Here is an 18539-nt window from a genome sequence, read left to right on the forward strand (position 1 = left end):
TGTGCTGGTGGGTTGGGGGTACATTGTGGCATTTACAAAGGTTTTTACAATGTGTCAAACATAAAATGCCTGAATTCACCCCCTCCACTGCTCTCTTTCTTCCCCCTCCCCTGATTCCTGGAACAGTTTCAGCAGGTATCATTTTTGCATTTACATACATGTGTGTCCATTATTTGTGCCACATTCATCCTCCTGCCCCTTTCCCTGTCCCCCCTGCCCCCAGGGCAGAACCTGCTCCGCCCTCCTGTTATCCAATGTTGTATAAGAAAAAAACATAAAAGATAAAAGAGAAACATGGTGTTTTTTGCTGGTTTGAGATAGATACCCCAGTTGGTTCATCTCCTCTAGTCCTCTTCACTCCTCCGCTAGCCCCCTTCTCATGGTGGCCCCACCAGTTTAAGATTTCTATATTCATTCCTGTACCATGAGCACATCAACCACATTCAAGTTTTTGGTTTCCTTCCCTTGTCCTATCCCTCCCTCCCATGTGTCTATAATCTGATATGAAAAAGGACATGAAAGACTTTTCCACCAGTCCTTTTTGGTGATGGGTTTTTTGAGATAGGGTCTTGAGAACTATTTGCCTGGGCTGGCTTTGAACTGTGACCTTCCTGATCTCTGCCTGCGTCCTAAGTAGCTAGGATTACTGATATGAGTCACTGGCACCTGGTCCTCTCGATTCTTATGTTGGATTTTCTCATTAACTTCTCCAGGTCTCTCAGCCCTTCTTCCTTTCCTGTCTCTTCCTCTCCTTACAATCTCTGTATTGTCCCAATTTACCTTCTGGGTCACCAATTCTGTCTTGCAGATGGCCTATCTGTGGTTCAATCTGTTTTTAAATTATACAACTTTCAGTTCTAAAGACCTAGCTTTTCAGATCTATTTTCCCTTTATCACAGTGTCATTTTGTCTTGTGGTTTTATGCCTTAGCACCCCAGTCATCTTACACACTCTCATTCCATAGTTACTCAATTACTTTGAGTTTGTGAAGATGCTAATCTTCAATGTTGTGCTTGACTTGTGCTCACAATGGGCTGTTTTTAGAATCCATCTGAGTAGGAGCTGTCTTTCATTATGAGTATATGCAGCTTGGGTTATGAGTATGTCTCCTTCTCCAACCAGGAGGTCCTGTCTGTATACTTACGCAAATAATTTTCAAACCAAGATTCTCAGGTATTTTAGGATTTATATACTTAAGATTTCATTAGAACAAAGGGATTATTGACTAAAACAATCTTGCAGTTTTAATATTCTGTGTTCCATCTCTATGACAAGTTGAAAACCTCAAGTGATTAATCCTGAGGTGTTCAGAGAAATAGTTAATTATGATAACCAGTTACTGCCAAGTACAATGCTTAATGGTACAAAGGAAGATCATTTAGTTCTCTTACAACCCTATGAGGCAAGTACTAGAAAATTTTCAAAACGCTATGTAATTTATTCTAGATTACAGTTGGTCAGGGACAGGATAAAAATTCAAATCCAGATCCATCTGATCCTAGGAATCCAATCACTTAAATCACCATTCACTCAACAAAAAGTTTACTGAGGAAATATGATGTGTCAGATTAAAGGGGCTGGGTCTGTTGGTATACAAAGCAGACATTTTCTTAAACCTTTCAAATTATTTGTGAAGGATCAGTTTTTCTTAATTTTCAATTTGTTGCAGATTAATATTTTTGTGAAAGAATAATACTGCAGCAACAAGTTGTTAAAAAAGTTTATCCTCACTTTATCCCTCCTTACTTTTTGTATTCAACTCTCTAAGGGCTGATAAAGAGTTTGCAGACCACTTTTTTTTAGTACTGGGGCTTGAACTCAGGGCCTTCACCTTGAGACACTCCACCAGTCCTATTTTTGTGAAGGGCTTTTTGAGATAGGGTCTCAGGAACTATTTGCCCGGGCTGGCTTTGAACCACCATCATCCTGATCTCTGCCTCCTGAGTAGCTAGGATAACAGGTGTGAGCCACCTGTGCCCAGCCAGACCACACTTTTGTGTATCTCTGCTCTGTCCTATATTGGCAGAACATTTGGGGGGCTTTGTGTATTTGTGTTATGGGGATAACTATGAGTGCATGACAAAATGGAGAAGATACTTCCAATAATAGTGGCTTGTATGTGTATGAAGAGGAAGAACTCCCTAAAGAGGGTATAATGAAGTAGTTTAGGTCGCAGCCCACCTAAGCATGTAAGCACAAAAGGGGGTATATATGACGGACTCAGGACATAGTGAAAGGCCCTGTAACAGTCTAACTTTATAGAGATCTGACAGTTCTGTTGAAGAAGGGGTACCATTACTTCCTTCCTCTACTGATCTAGTCCTCTGATCAGACAGGACAGTAGGTAAAGGCACAGTCAGAGCACTAATTGTAAGAGCTTTGGGAAATTTATTTGCATTTTTTCTTGCCTCATTATCCTGTTAACAATCGAATCACATAATACATTGGCATGCATGCTTAGGAAACAGCAAGCAACACTTCAATATTATCTTCAATGAAGCAGGAAGATAAAGCCAGACTCACATATTATTTGCACCATCATTCTCTTATTATGGAAAGCAGAGAACTGGTCACACACAAGGACACTTAGCATACTGAAATATAAAATACTCTACTTTCTTTTAAGAGTAAAAACTACCATTAACTTTGAGATCTGGAAACATATTCAGCATGTTTTATATGACATAAAAACAAAAATATATTCCTTTTTATAAGAAGACTGATTTCCAGGAATGAGTTTTAAGGTTCATCAAATGTTGTGTTGAATGGTCTAAATATTTACACACATCTTATAGCTACTTTCATCTAAAAGCATCTGAGTAAGTATGGCAACAACATTCAATATTTCGAAGTTTAAACTGAATTCTTCATCTCTAGACTCAAAACTACATTGTTTTCCTGTAATTATGGTTTACTGTAATCTCAATCCATTTTTGCAAAGACCATTCAACATATTTATGCTGCTCCAGTAATTACCATGCTACCCAGAAAAACAAGTGAACAGTTTATTAAGAATTAAATGAGGGTATGGAATGTGGTACAGTACAAGACACTCAAGATGGATATAAAAGTACTACTCACACAAAAAATTAAACTTCATATCAAAAAAAAATCACAAGACAAAAGAAAAAGCAATGCTATCAGTATAAACTAAGATATTTCATGCAAAACACTAAAAAAATCCCCCCCAAACCCCAAGCTTCCAATAAACAAAAAGCTACCTGAAAATACTGTCATGCTAATGTATTAACCACAACATAATCATTCATGGAAAAACAACACAATCATTAAGCAATGGATTAGATGAAATAACACAGTTCCTAACATTGTGAACTAGACCACAATGACTTTACACAGCAATTCCAGATTCACTCATAGGGTGAGTAACATGGGCTAAGTGTTGAGAGATAAGGTCTGTAAATTTAAACCTTATAAATTCATATCATTATCTTCTAATGATAGACCCTAGAAGCTTAGAGAACCTGAAAAATTTATATAAAATTGGCATATTCCCTTTGTGTTCCAAGAAATGAATTCAGGATCATCTCTGCAATTATTAGAGAGCTGTATAAAAGCACTTCAAGGTCAGGATTTCACCTCCTAAATAGTGATCATAATTTACATCATAGAAACAACTCCAAAAAATGCATTTACGTTGATTAACTCTTTTTCAGGACAAGAAACATGACTTTATAGCACTGTATGTACAAGTTACTGTAAAGGGTAAGTTTTATTTAGAGACTTAGACACTAGGTAAAATGTAAAAAAAGGTGAATTGGTACAGAGAGGGAAAAGTAAGGTCCTCATTTACAAAGAACTAAGTGGGCAAAAAACCTTTCCTTGACTTCTGAGGGGTTCCTATCAACAAGTAAAATAGACTGCCAGACAGTAATACATGTCTCTGTACCAAGATGCTTGAGTATGCTTCATGGAAAAGATTTTACATTAGAAAATAGCTAGAAATGGCATTTTATGGGACAGCAAATCCCTCCACAGCTGCCATACTGGATGCAAGCCTGGTTAATCTGTGATACAAAACCGACAGTATATTTGCAATTGGGTAGAATGTCACAAAAGCAACCCATGAGGAAAAAATTCCTATTTCCCCGCACTAGCCCATTTAGGAGGCCAAGAGAGGACTGAGAAACCTACACTTATGGTTCTGGGTTGAGTTCACCCATGATGTATAGTTTGGCTATAAATATAACAATAAAATCAAGGAAAAAATACTTATGATTAAAAACTACCCACTCCTATTTGCTACTCTCCCCCTTTTAAATTGAGGGTAATTAGAACTGATTGGGAAATTATCCAGGATTACTCTTCTCAACTCTGAAATTAAATTTACTCCTTATTTACATTCCATGAAAGGAACAATGGAACTGTTCAAAAGTGGGATTTGGCCTCTAAAAAATAGGAGCGCTTGCTCTAGTTTTACAGAATGACAATGGAAATTTTTCCCAAGTGAAACCTAGAGTTTGAGGCAAGCAAAGAAGCTTCCTTAGCAATCAGGACCTATCATAGTTAGAACTCTTTGGAATGTGTGTCTTCTACAAAGGTATCACAAATTAAATCCCCAGAGTAGTTAGTCAAGTGAGAAAGATTTCTAATGAGAAAGAAATGCTTCCATCAGCAAATTAAACCTGATCAATAAATCTTTCCCAACTAAATTTCTACTAACAACTCAACATAGCCTCTGGAATCAACAGAAAGATCACTCAATCAGGATGATGCAAGATGAAATACAAATGAGCAACACATATGAGAACATTTTGTAAACCACTGCAGTTCTAAAACAGTAGATTTATATTATAAAGCAATGTAAATAAATATTGGGCTAGTACAAAAAGCTCTTATTTACAGTTTTACAAATGAAACTGTATTCAGTGTAAATGCTGTGTTTTTAAAGGACACAGTACTGAATTAGTAAAATGAGTTCTGTTGAGGGCATTACAGTTTCTGTTAGAATCAATGCATAATGTATAAAAGGTTCAAGTTAACTGTTTATAATTTAGTACAGACAAACCCAGTTTAACCTGGAATGGCATCTGTTAAAGTGCTGAAAAACAGGAAATATTTAGAAAACACTGTACATTATTAAAGCTTTATCAAGTCAGAATGTTAAACTTCTTTCACATTTTTATACTTTTGTTACAGGCTGTGTGCAAGATGAATTTTTTTCAGGAAAGCAATAAAACTGAGAGGCCACAAGTTGCTTCAGTGATTTTAGGTTCAGTGGAAATTAGTTTCCCATAACAACTATTTATCCATCAATCATACCTTCAGGCCTCACAATCTGGTAAGTAATTAAATATTCAGGATAAGCCTGGAAGAGAAAGATTAATTTAAACATTGGTAAACAAACGTTATTGAAAGATTAAGGAGAATTTCTGTGAGCACTCCTGATCTTTAGGGAGGAAATTCTAAATTAGTCTTGCAGATCAAAATCATCTAGGGGCATCATCTCAAAACATCCTCAACCTCTTCCCAATCCTTCAGATGCTCAATCAGCAGGTAGGGCTAGGATGAGGACTAAGTACATGTCTGCCTGTTTTCAGTAATGGAGGAAATTCTGTTGGCCTCATTCAGAATGCTGCATCAGACCAACTGTTCACTGGATCTTGTCACCGAGAGCATGAGGGAATTATGCATCTCTTTGCTACAGACAGCTTAACTATTCTGATTAATCATATTTTACAGAAGCAAAAAAAGAAACCCAATATAATTGGCAAGATTTGAATAAGTTAGATATATATTGATGTTTTTCTGACTGAAAATTAAAAAAAAATGTTACTTTACCATATATTTGTAACTTTTCAAACCTGAAATTATTTACAAATACAAAAAAATATTCAGGTTTTTTTGATATACTGGGGTTTGAATTCAGGGCTTCGTACTTATTAGGCAGGTGCTCTACCACTTGAGCCACTCCACCAGCCCAGTTTTTTTGTTGGGTATTTTTGAGGTTGAACTATTTTATTTGCCTGGGCTGGCTTAGAGCCACAATTCTTATCTCTGCCTCCTGAGTAGCTACGATTGTAGGTGTGAGCCACTGATACTCAGCTTAAATATGCAGTTCCTAAGGCAATATGCCTTCATAATTGAAGAGATTCATGAAGGTTAAATAAAGTATGACTCTATAGCATTTGTTCATTCATTCATTTATTTTTTTGGTGCTTGGGTTTGAACTCAGGGCTTGGAGTTTGCTAGGCAGCTGCTCTAACACTTGAGCCATGCCCCCAGTCCTTTTTTGCTTTAGTTTTTTTTTTTTTTTCAGATATACTCTTGAGTTCTTGCCTAAGGCTGGCCTCAGACTGCAATCCCTCTACCTATGGCTTCTCCTGTATAGCTGGGATTACAGTTGAACCCCTCCATGCCTGGTTCATTTGCTGAGATGGGTCTCACTAAACTTTTTGCCTGGGTTGGCCTCAAACTGCCATCCTCCCAATCTCCCTTCTGGAGTAGTTGGCATTACAGGCATGGGCCACAGCATTTTTGAAGATGAACAAATAAAACTGAATTACCTGTTCTCCTCTGTAAATAACATATTCAGCTAATGCTAGGCCATTTACACTAGGCCGGCCTGTGACGGAGTGATGACCTGGAGGTGAATGTGCCATTTTCATTGCACTGAATTGCAGGAAAGACTTTCCCAAGGTTACCCGGCAAAAGAGCAGTTGCCTAAAACATGAAACAGAAAAGATCAACCTGAAGACAAATTTGATGCACAAACATGACAATTTTTATTTGTCCCAATACACTGACTGAGCTTATGGTGACTGACTATGGTACCAACTGACAACAAGTACAGACTTTTGAGCAGAAGATGTATATTTTTTTTGGTGGCACTGGGGTTGTAACTCAGGGTTGTACGCTTGCTAGGCAGGTGCTCTTACTGCTTAAGCCACTCCTCCAGTGATAATTTGTATTTGTGTACATTGTGTTAAGATTTTAAAATATATTTATATACAAATGATGGTTGTTTTTAGCATTTTACCTTCAAAAGAACTTTGTAAGAATGTCTGCTATTCTTAATTTAGCTAAAGCTTTTTTTTTTGGTGGGATTGAACCCAGGGCCTCTGGTATGTTAGACAAATGCTATAGCACTGAGCTATGCTGCAAACCCTTTTTAATGTATTTTATTTTGTGACAGGGTCTCACTGAGCTGTCCAGATTGACCTTGAACTCATGATTCTCCTGCTTCAGCAGCCCAAGTAGCTGGGATTCCAGACATGAACCACCATGCTCACCTATTTAATCTTAACTATAAAACCCAAAAAATGTAATTGCTTTATAGAGATTCAGACTACAATTTTATCTGTACCTCAGCAAAAACACAAATCATAGGTAGGTCAAGTGGGGAAGAGGAGGTTTAAGGAGCCTCTGTTTCTATTCCAATTCCTGTGCAAACCGCTTTCCATCCAAGCAATCAATGACTAAAACAAACAAACCAGATCACTTTTCTGCCTCAGTGTGCCTAGAAGAAAATCCAAATGACTTACGGTGGGCAAATTTCTCTAATCCCATATTTGCTTATTATGCCCAGAACACACTAATTTTCTTCACAAAAGCCAACTTCCTCTCTTCGTGCGTCCATCTATCGGTTTTCTCTGCCATCTAGAATGCATCCATTTTGCTGCTCCGACTCATCTTAGGCTTTAGCTGCAGTGTTCGTTCCTCAGATAGGTCTCCCATTACCACCAATTCATGCAGATGATTCTCCCACTTCCCCAGGCATGTAATTGACTTTCTTCAGTTCCAAAAATCCTTTCTTTCCAGCCCCATATAATCTTAGAATCTTTGGACCATCCTGGGATTTGAACTCAGGGCCTCTCACTTGCTAGGCAGGTGTTCTACCACTTGAGCTATGCTCCCAACCCTTTTTGTTTTAGTTATTTTTCAGCTACAGTATTGATTATTTTTGGCCTGGGCCTGTTTAGACCAACTTTATACCTCCAACATAGCTCCTACTTTACACCCCCTACATAGCTGAGGCCACAATGTGTGCCACCATGCTCAGTTTACTGATTAAGATGGGATCTTGCTAATTTTTTGCCCAGGCTGATCTTAAGACTATGATCTTCCCATTCTTCGCCTCCCAAATAGCTGGAATTACATGTATGAGCCACTGTGCCTAACATTTTTTTTTCTTTATTGGGACAGGGTCTTGCTATGCTGCCCAAGCTGGCCTCAATCTCACTATCCTCCCAAGTAGCTAGAATTACAGGTGTGCATATAGCACCAGCTCTACTCAGCATTCTTTAAACACCAGGTGTTCTAATGACTTATCTAGGTCAAGTGCTTAGAATCATGCTGGCCCATTCAGATCATTTAGAAAATATTTACTATTATAACTGACGAGAGGGCAAAAAACAGCTGAAAACATACTTAGTCTGGATCCCTGAAGTTGTCGGACCTAATGCTCCCTCAAGTGTCTTAAATATACAACCAATCCTTATCTGGTTCTTACCAAAATAAATGAGAAGTGATCTCTTACCTGTGGCAAATGTAACAAGATCTGTCTTTGTGAATTGGACATCCAGTACCTCCTCCAATTCCATATACATATTGATTGCTTTTGGAAGAGTTTTCAGCAAAATAAATCCCAGCTCCAAACATGCCACCTATGTATGCATGCCTTTCATCAAAGCCTTTATGGATAATTGCATTGACAAAGGGAGACCCTGAAATACATATAGATAGGTAACAACGTCTCTTAGATCCAACCCAGTGCTTCATGCATATTGGCTTCACTGAGAACTTCACTTAGCCATATACCCAAACCTAGAAGTTAGATTCTTAAACACACACCGCCAAAATGAAGCTAAAACAAAAAAGAATAACAAGTTAACCGTCAGCCAGTTTCCTATCAATTCCCAATTTCAATTAATAATAATTTCTAATAGGGTGATGGCTTAAATGCCAAAGTTAGAGCAGACTGAATCAGAAAAAGATTACTTAAAGTATCAGTGCAAGAGTTCCCAAATTCCAGACTTCCCAAAATATACAAATCCATATCCCATGTCTCCTATCACCTTCTGTAGCAAGGCTGAATGCAGTTAGGCCTGATAATGTTTCTCATCTGTATACTTTTTCTAGATCTCAAAAGCAGCCGAAGCAGCCTGTCCTATTCTTATTCTCTTCTACCCTTCCACTTCTCTTTCATCACTTGCTATACAAGATTCCATCTGGAAATGCAGTAGTTTCCTTTCTTCCTTGAATGTATTCCAAGAGAAGTGGCTTAGCCAAAGAACAGGCACCGGGTGAGAAACGGGCCAATGAGTACAGTGAGGGTGAGGGCTGGGAAAAGTCAAACTAACACAGCAAGGTGATTTATCAAAGTCAGTGTCCCTATTCCTCAAGAGACACAAAAATACATTGAACTCCATTTTATAGAAATACAGATGAATAGAATCACTTCTTTGAATTAACTTGGAAAAACCAAAACCATTTATTTATAGTCTAAAATAGAAAAAGCACTCATCATAACCATCAAATTAATAAATACTATGCTCTGTGCTAGGTAATATTTAGGTATTTGCAAAGGAATCCATTCTGGTCATTCCTTCAGGGAATGAAGTAAAATCTGTTCTACTTTTTTGCAGTAGAGATTGAACCCAGGGTCTTGTGCATGCTAGACAAGTGCTCTACCACTGAGCTACATCCCCAGTCTGGGATTATGAAATTTAAATACTGTGTCTTATAGGCACTGTATAGAGGACTTTATAGGCCTCTAAAATTTCTGCAGTCAAGGACAAATGAAGGAACAGACTGAAGCTACTATGGGTAATATGCGTGAAGGCTTGATAGAACGATACATTAATATCTACATAACTTTTCTATAAAGTTGAAAGACCAACCAACACATGACAGTTTGTGAAATTAAAAACCAGGAAATTTCAAGTATGATAAATAATGATGCTCTCAATTCAACAAGAATTATCAATAACCTCTACAGGTCTAATGACAATGATGCTTTTTCTTCTTTTTGGTGGGACTGGGGTTTGAACTCAGGGCTTCATGCTTACAAAGGACAATGAGTCTTTTAACACTGAAGTTAGGGGTGGAGGAATGGCTCAAGTGGTAGAGTGCCTGCCTAGCAGGTGTGAGACCCTGAGTTCAAGCCCCAGTGCCACCAAAAAAGAATAAAAAACGAACACTGGTTTAATTCTGGTTTTGACAAGATTAAAATCAAACAGGATGCATACATTCTTCAGAGGTAATTTCCAGTTAAAAGTAAAACACAAATTCTCAGTGATCATAATAGGCAAAATCTACTACAAAGAAAAAAGGAAAACATTCCTATTTCTACACTTTGTTCCATTACAATAATCTTTTTTTTTTTTTTGCAGTACTGGGGTTTGAACTCAGGTCCTGCGCTTTGAGACCCTCCACTAGCCCTTTTTTGTAAACAGTATTTTTGAGATAGGATCTCGAGAACTGTTTGCCTGGGCTGGCTTTGAACTTCGATCCTCCTGATCTCTGCCTCCTGAGTAGCTAGGTTACAGGTGTGAGCCACTGGCATCTAACTTCCTTTATGGTAATCTTACTTATAAAACGTACAAATCCAAAACAAGTTGAAAAAAATGAACACAAGTATACAAGTTACAGAAATAATGTTTATTTTAAAAACTGATATGAAAAATATACAGATTCACTATTGTGTCATACCTGCCAAAATCTACACTAATGTGGAGGAGGCTGGGGTAGAGTTGGAGAGAGCACTCTTACCATGAAAGAGCATCCGTTCGTTCGCATGATTGTGGTTTTCTTCAGATACCTCTTTTCTCCGGTGTGTATACCTTTCCCACAGTTTCTTGTTACAAACCTTCTGAATCTATGAAACCAGAAAAATCAAATTGGTAGGTCTTAATGATTACCTACTCTCTTTTGGCCACATATTAGCCAGAGGAAAGGCAAAACTTTTTTCTGAAACATAAAATATGTATTTTTTAGTTAACTAAAAATATTTTGTCTTAACCATAAAATTGGAAGTATACCTACATTTTGGAAATCAAAACTTCAAAGAGAAAAAGGATACACATGGCCATAGGTGAAAGCATCAAAAATACTCACTGATTAAAATTTAAAAATCACTTAAGATAAAAATTATTACTAAATCTTTTAAAGTACCATGAAATCAGACATGTTGAGTTCTGTATGTATTAGAGAATATTATCTCCCTTCCCCCATTTTATCTAACTCAAAGTATCATCTTAGTCTGTTTTTAATAAAAAATGTTTGAAATGGCCACACAAAAAACATCTATCCATACACGTGCATGCTCTCAATCCCTCCTTCACTCCCTTCTATTACTCCTTTTACCCTCTAGTTTCTAAAATTTTTGTCTGAAGATTTAAAGATGGATACTGGTCTCATTAGAAGTACATAAAATGACAATCCCAGTGCTCTTAGCTGTGTTAAAGTTGCTACAGCCCCCTGGTGGTCCCTAGAGCATACCTGAGACTGGTAGTTTTAGTTTTATCTCAAGATAATTCAAAGTACTGCCACAGATATAATCAAGGACCATAACTAGCCTAAACATTTATCATTTATGTATATAAAAGGAATAAAATTAAAATCATTTTCTCACTGAAAAAATTTCATTACATTAAAATACCTTCATAGAGAAAAACAGTGTATCTTTTTGAAATTAAACTACAGTACTTTAGAAATCAGTCTTTTTCCTGCTCTAACTCTTAACAAACCTCTATATTTAAGTATGATCCCTTTACCTGAATAATCAGATGATCTCAATCATCTGATTTCTGATAGCATGACCACAGCAAGATCAATGAAGTTTTAATATTCACTAATTCTAGAAGTTGAATCTAGTATTATATACTTGTAATAATATTGTCCATTAAAAATTTTTAAATTTATGTATTAGGAAGACCTTTGCCATGTTGATTCTATCTATAACTTTTAATACAAAATCATTATGCATTTCGAGAATGGTATACATTAGGGGCTATGTTAACCTAAAGCACACTTTGATTATAGTACTACTTACAATTATGAAAAACTATTCACTTTCTCACCTTTATTTTTAAATAGTGCTCTGTGCAAACTTATAAAAAGTAATTTATTATTGACAGAAAAGTAATATAATCTAAGCAAAATATTAAGGGAATAGGATCTGTATGCATCTGAATTCTGCAAAATAACAGGGAGCCTAAGATAAAACAAGGCAGCATTGAATGGATACATTAGCTCCCATGGCAAACTTGGTACCAGTTTTCAAAATGGACACTAATGAAAATAAAGAGCCATGCTTCTTTTTTTTTGTGGGGTGTGTGTGTGTGTGTGTGTGTGCGTGCGTGCGTGCGTGCGTGCGTGTGTGTGTGTGTGTGTGTGTGTGTGTGTGTGTGTGGAGAATGGTGTATAGTTTTTTGATAGCTTAAGAAAACTAGCAACATTGGAAAAGGTCCTGAGAAGAGCACTGAAATCAGTAAGACAGAACTCTCACAGAATGACTCAAAAAAATTTTATGTTTTCATTTTAATTTTACATTTTTTTGAGCCATAATGGTGTTTGACTCAGGGCTTGCTTTTGGCTAGGCAGGCACTGTACCACTTGAGCTACTCTCCCCACCCCCATCCTTTTTGGTAGGGTCTTGCTGCTCTGTGTGGCCTTGAACTGTGATTCTCCTACCTTTGGTCTCCAGTGTACCTGAGATCATAGGCATGAGCCATGATTCCAGGCTTATTGATAGAGATGACATCTTGCTAATTGTTTGCCTGGGCTCTGCAATCCTTCCAATCTTCACCTCTCAAGTAGTTAGGATTATAGGTGTGAGCCACTATGCCCAGCCTCAAAACATTTTTAAAAGACTGCTTTTTGGAAAACAGTAAGAAGTACTATTAAAGTTTATTAAAAATGATATGCCTGGGGACTCACAAAAATCTGGAGCAGTCAGGATTAAAAAAAATTGCATGAAGCCAGACTTACAATTACTCTGGAACTAGTTGTAGCTACATGGCTACTTAAGAGGCTGAATTGGGAGGATCACATGAGCTCAGAAGTTTGAGGCCAGTGTAGGCATCATGGCGAGACAACACAGAAGCATGGTATTACTTTGAAGGTGGAGTTACATAAAAATGCAGCTTTTAAAAATAATAAATTACATTAATAGCAGCTTATATACTTAAAGTCCTGAACTTACAGAATTTATCATTATCCTGAGGTAAATGATAGAACTTCTAAATTTAAATATGGTTCAATAAGAGATGACTTACTAAAGGGTTATTAAAAATAGTACAGGGATATGGAGGATTTTACCTATGGCAGGATACATTCTTTCTCCAAATAGTGACTGTTGCCATACCAAAGAACCATTGTGCTGGAGAGATCATCATTATGTTCTTATCAAAGCTGCTCATAAGTAATTTTAGGCTTTGGAAACTATGATCTCAGGAAACTTTATTACCTTGAGAATATTGTATCTATTGAAGATGCCACCAGCATGACCACCATCTCTGTGCTCTCGGACTGTACTTTGCATCTGATGAAGAAATAATTTTAAACATGTGCATTAACTTTTATGACTTTTCTCATTTGGGGAAACACAGTTCTTGATTCATCTAACTTTTGAGAAAACAGGTTTTTACAATTTTTGTTGTTGAAAGGGTATGAATTCTATAAATTCAAGAATATGATCTTCTAGAAAGAGTCAATCATCCTAACAATGTTATTTATAGGCAAAAATAACATAACAAAAACTAAAGGAAGAAAAGAGAATGGAAGGCGAGTTATTAGGCTAACCACTTAACAAACTAAAAAACAAAACTGATTTGTTCCCATGATTTTAGTCTAATAAAGTGCAATATGTATTTCACTGAGAACTGGAGTTTCTTGAATTTTAGAACTAAGTCCCACTAAACCTTGTATCTCTGCTCAACTCAGACACACAGGGCACGTGAACCATCAATGTGTAAGGAGGCATTGTTCAAAGATTTCCGGGAATCTGAGAGCTAGAGTAAATTTTCCTGTATAAACAGTATCTACACAGGTGGGTCTTGTCATGAATCCTGGGCTTTGCAATGGCCCTCATGAGAGGAACGAACATTAGCACTTGCTTTTGAATGATGGCAACCTCTTGTTCTATTGGATTTTGGGTCAGTATTAATTGTGGTGTTGAACCGAGTACCTGGAATTAAGGTTTCCTGAAAGAGTGTATCTGAACTCTTAAATATATTCAGAATTTTCCTGGCAGTAAAAAGAGACACTCTTAAACACCACACTGCAAGTCCAAGCAGATCTGGAAACCTCTGGACCAACAACCTGTGGAGCTGGCCTGTCGTCCCACTGATTTAAGGATATGAGCATACCTCTTCCTCCACAGACTGAAACTCCTTATCATCAGGAGACAGGTCTATGAGAACTGTTCCACTACCAGAGGTGTTCAGAGTTAAATATGGGTTAAGACCTATGAAATGAAATTTGAAGGTAAAAAAATGGTTTATAACACGCCACCAATCAAAAATAACCACCCGATTTATCAATGCTTATTACTAATTTAAAATACTTATAATTTTAGAATAATTTAGATTTTATACGGAGGCTGAAAGCAAAGAGTTCCTGTGTATCCTTCACCCAACTTTCCCTTTGGTTATATACCACTTCATTTTTTGGTGGGACTGGGGTTTGAACTCAGGGCTTTGTGCTTGCAAAGCAGCACAAAGCTCTGTTTGATCATGACTGTAGTCCATTTTTTTCTTTTTTTCTGTTTATTCTAAAGATGGAGTCTCATGAACTATTTACCTGGGATGACCTACACGATCCTCCAGATCTTAGCCTCCCAAGTTGTTAGGACTACAGGTGTGAATCACCGGTACCTGGCTGTATTTCACTTTATATGATCACAATACAAATGTCAAAATTTATTAACTAACACAGGCTTCATTTGGATTTCAATAGTTTTTCCTACTTATGCCCCCTTTCTCTTCCAGATCAAAACCAGAATACCATATTGCATTTAGAATATTATATATATATATGTATATATATATATATATATGTAGTTATTATTATTTTTGGTGGTACTGGAGCTTAAACTAAGGGCCTTGTGTTTGCTAGGCAGATGCTCTGAGACTCCTTGAGCCATGACCCACCCCAAGACTAACTTTTTTCCCAAGACTAATTTTTAATCTGACAAGTTATAAGGATTTTGTGGGAATATTTCAGAAAATCCTTTTCTTCTATATCTTCTATTCTTAATGAGTTTCTAACACATTTTCTTCAAATTGCTTCATTTTCTAACTACTCATTCAGCATTTAATCTTTTTGTCTTATGCAAATATGAGGAAGAGTTACAACAAAATTAAGCAATGTTGGTAGGAATATGGAGACCATATGTAAACTATTTTACAGAGAAAGGACTATGCTAAAATGTTTGACTAAGGAACCTACAACCTGACCAAGAGGTTCATCAGTAGTGAAAGATCAGTACAAATAAACTAATGACTTGATGCACTGAATAATAGGTAAGGATGGTAAGACAATAATATGAGAGACTGTCAGAAGATCCTGATAGGCAGCTGATGGTTCCATTTTGCAAATCAGGTGTGTACGGAATCTTGGCTTCAAATAAAGACCAAGAAGGTAGTGTATCTTTATACAGGGAAGTGACTCTGATGTGCTAGATCAGATACAGACACTGTCTCTTAACACTATGCTTCTCCTCCATTTAGTAAAGAATGTTCCTACACAATTGTAGCTGGAAGTATCAGAGTGAGTACAGGACCAGAGATGGCATGGAGGTACCTCTGCCACTTGGAAGCAGTATATCTATTTCCATCACTGTTTCCTGAGGCTTTCAATGTAGACATAATAGCTAGGATGTGTTTAATTGTACAAACCCTGCTTGCTTTCTTCTATTTACTCAGCTCCTTCCTAAAAGCTCCTTGTTACCTCAGTACTCCATAATTGCTGTATCATTTCAGATGGGTATTATTCCTGTAGTCACAATGGCAGTACACAACTGGGATTCTCTTTCTTCTTCATTTTTTTATGCTAGCTGTATTATAAACTAGTATCCTGGGGAATCATGAGTTTTTTCATCTTTTTATCTTATAAAAAGACATAGCCAACATTTCTCACATTTTAAATATTTTGCCTTCGTCTCCACCTGGTGAGTAAAATACACTTACTTTTAATTGCATTCTACACTACCAGTTTAAAGCAGCATTCTTTAGTTTGAAATCACCTAAAGTTTTAGAAGTGCTGTTTTTTTCTCAACAGGCAGACTCCATCCTGGCCAGCATACTTTCTTCCCTGAAAATCCCTTCTTTTTTACTAATAATGCTTCTTTTCAACCCTAGCTGTGCTTTAGTTATAGGATTTTTTTTTTTTTTTTGTGGCTTCAGGGTAAATTACTCCCTCAGTTTAACATTGAAGTTAAAATGTGGGTTTGATAATTAAAATAATTCACCTTTTTTATACTTAGACCTGGAACACAAAAAGTATTGACCTTTGTTGAGTAAAAACAATGTTTACTTTCCTTAACCCCCCAACACTAAGGAGAAATAAAAATATTATCCAATCTTGTTTTGTTTAATTTCCTCAGGTGCAACATTATTCCGTTCCAGTATTTTCATTCCAAATGTTTACAATTTTAGCTATGTAAGACATTTACTACCTTATTTTATGGGCTAGCCTAATACCTACTCATTATCTATTATGCTAGCTTAAGATACGAAATTCCTAGGTTTCAAATCTTCTACAATCACAAGCTAGGTACCAGTGGCTCACGCCTGTAATCCTATCTACTTGGGAGGCTGAGATCAGGAGGATCACATTTTGAAGCAACAGGGCAAAGATCCCATCTCCAAAATAACCAGAACAAAATGGGAGGTAAGATTCTTAAGTGGCAGAGTACCTGCTTTGCAAAGACTGAGTTCAAACCCCAGTCCCACAAAAAAACAAAAAACCCACATAATTTTAGAGTTAGAATAACTTCAGAAATCACTTCATCTATCTTCCCAATTATCAGGAGTTAAAAAAATTCACAAATTTCTGCAAAGTCTAGAGATTTTACTTAGGTTTATGTAATTAATGCCAGCAGTCCAAGAAGTTTAACAGTTAGCAGATGCCTTGATCCCAGGCGTCCTGAATCCTAGTTAGTGGTCTTCCTATTAAACAGATTCTCTCATACAGACTTTTAAATATCATTAGTACACTGACGGCTGTCTTTATATAACTTTTAAGCTGACAACAATAATTAGTAAAATGAAATACCTTGCTGTCCAGAGATAAGTCTTTCGACTCCTTTAATTAGTTTGTGTCTATGTCCATAAGCATTGATTCCAATCTCTTTGAGTTCCTTGTGCCCCATCTCAACTAATACATCCAAAGTGATCTTATAAAAGAGGATAAAACTATTTAGAGTGCTTACTCCTTTCAGAGGACATTCATATATTAGTATTCTCATAATGAATTACAATTATTATTTACTTCAAATTCGTTTGAACAGCTCTGGCATGAAATCAAACCATTTGTTAAACTGAAATCAACTGAAAATAAAAGTTGGAATAAAATAGAAAGCTGAGTCATAAATGCATTTTCAAATTAACCACAAAGTCTTCCATGGTTCCTCCAGAAGCTGAACTCTGCTAAGTGGTATTTCTGCATCACTGTTCAAATTAACTTTTATCTAAAATGTATTATTCATGAAACTGAAGCAATTCAAACATTTTTATACATCTTCTATGAAGCTATCCTTAAGTAGTTCAGTTCACGGTAATCTTTTCCTTCTTTGAATTTCTGATATCTATGCTAAACTTCTTCATATGTTCTTTTCTAGCTTCATTACTAGACTGAAAGTTCCACTGGGTACAAGTCTACAGTAACTAAATTTTCTGAACAATAACAACAACAACAACAAAAATCAGTACAAAAATCAGTACAGATATTCTGACAAAATATTTTATGCTGGAAATACAGATAAAAGCCCAGAGGTATGACTGGTTTATCCATACTCCTGTCCATAGAACTAGCAGTGTCAGGCTTAGAGTGGGTACTGATTAACAAAACAGAACTGAATAAACAGAGCTCAAGGATAAGTTACCTCAAGGACTGAGTAAGATAATTTTGTCACTGGAGTGAATTTTTAGATCTAATAAAGTGAAAATTCTAAGATCAAGCAAAATTAGAAGAGCAACTGACTTCTTGTCTCTCAAAAAGCACTCTCAGTAGAAGTGTCGCTCACTGGTGGCAGAGAGCACAGGTTTAATACCCAGCACCACACAAAAACAAAAACGCGCTTTCTTCAACAATTCACAAGGTTCAAGAGATTTCAAGTTTTTCTCCAATTTTCCTTAACTTGAGTTCCCATACAATACTACAGTATTCATCTACTTACCTGCTCTCTCTCAAATATCTCCATGAGATGCTCAAGTCCAAGATTTCTTACGAATTGAGTTATGCTAAAATCTACTCCTGGAACTGGGAGATAATAAAAAAAAAATCAGGACAAACAAAATTTCACATCAGAATAATGTATGTCACCACTATAAAGATCAAGTTTTATGATGTTAACT

General features: G+C 36.6%; 1 protein-coding gene across 3 annotated transcripts in view; it reads right to left on the reverse strand.

Annotated features, from left to right (window-relative positions):
• Positions 1-2991: 2991 nt before the first annotated feature.
• Positions 2992-18539, reverse strand: part of Tnks2 (tankyrase 2) — a 61828-nt gene continuing 46280 nt past the window's right edge. For all 3 annotated transcript variants that reach the window (XM_074078782.1, XM_020169994.2, XM_020169993.2), the window contains 8 exons: positions 18362-18444; positions 17239-17359; positions 14331-14428; positions 13430-13504; positions 10732-10837; positions 8498-8684; positions 6525-6681; positions 2992-5326 (listed from right to left, as the gene is read on the reverse strand). In XM_074078782.1, coding sequence (XP_073934883.1) covers positions 5264-5326; positions 6525-6681; positions 8498-8684; positions 10732-10837; positions 13430-13504; positions 14331-14428; positions 17239-17359; positions 18362-18444 — 890 coding nt within the window. In that variant the 3' untranslated portion in view covers positions 2992-5263. The remainder of the gene's footprint in view (positions 5327-6524; positions 6682-8497; positions 8685-10731; positions 10838-13429; positions 13505-14330; positions 14429-17238; positions 17360-18361; positions 18445-18539) is intronic.

The sequence above is a fragment of the Castor canadensis genome, chromosome 7 (assembly GCF_047511655.1).
Source record: "Castor canadensis chromosome 7, mCasCan1.hap1v2, whole genome shotgun sequence".
Classification (NCBI taxonomy): Eukaryota; Metazoa; Chordata; class Mammalia; order Rodentia; family Castoridae; genus Castor; species Castor canadensis.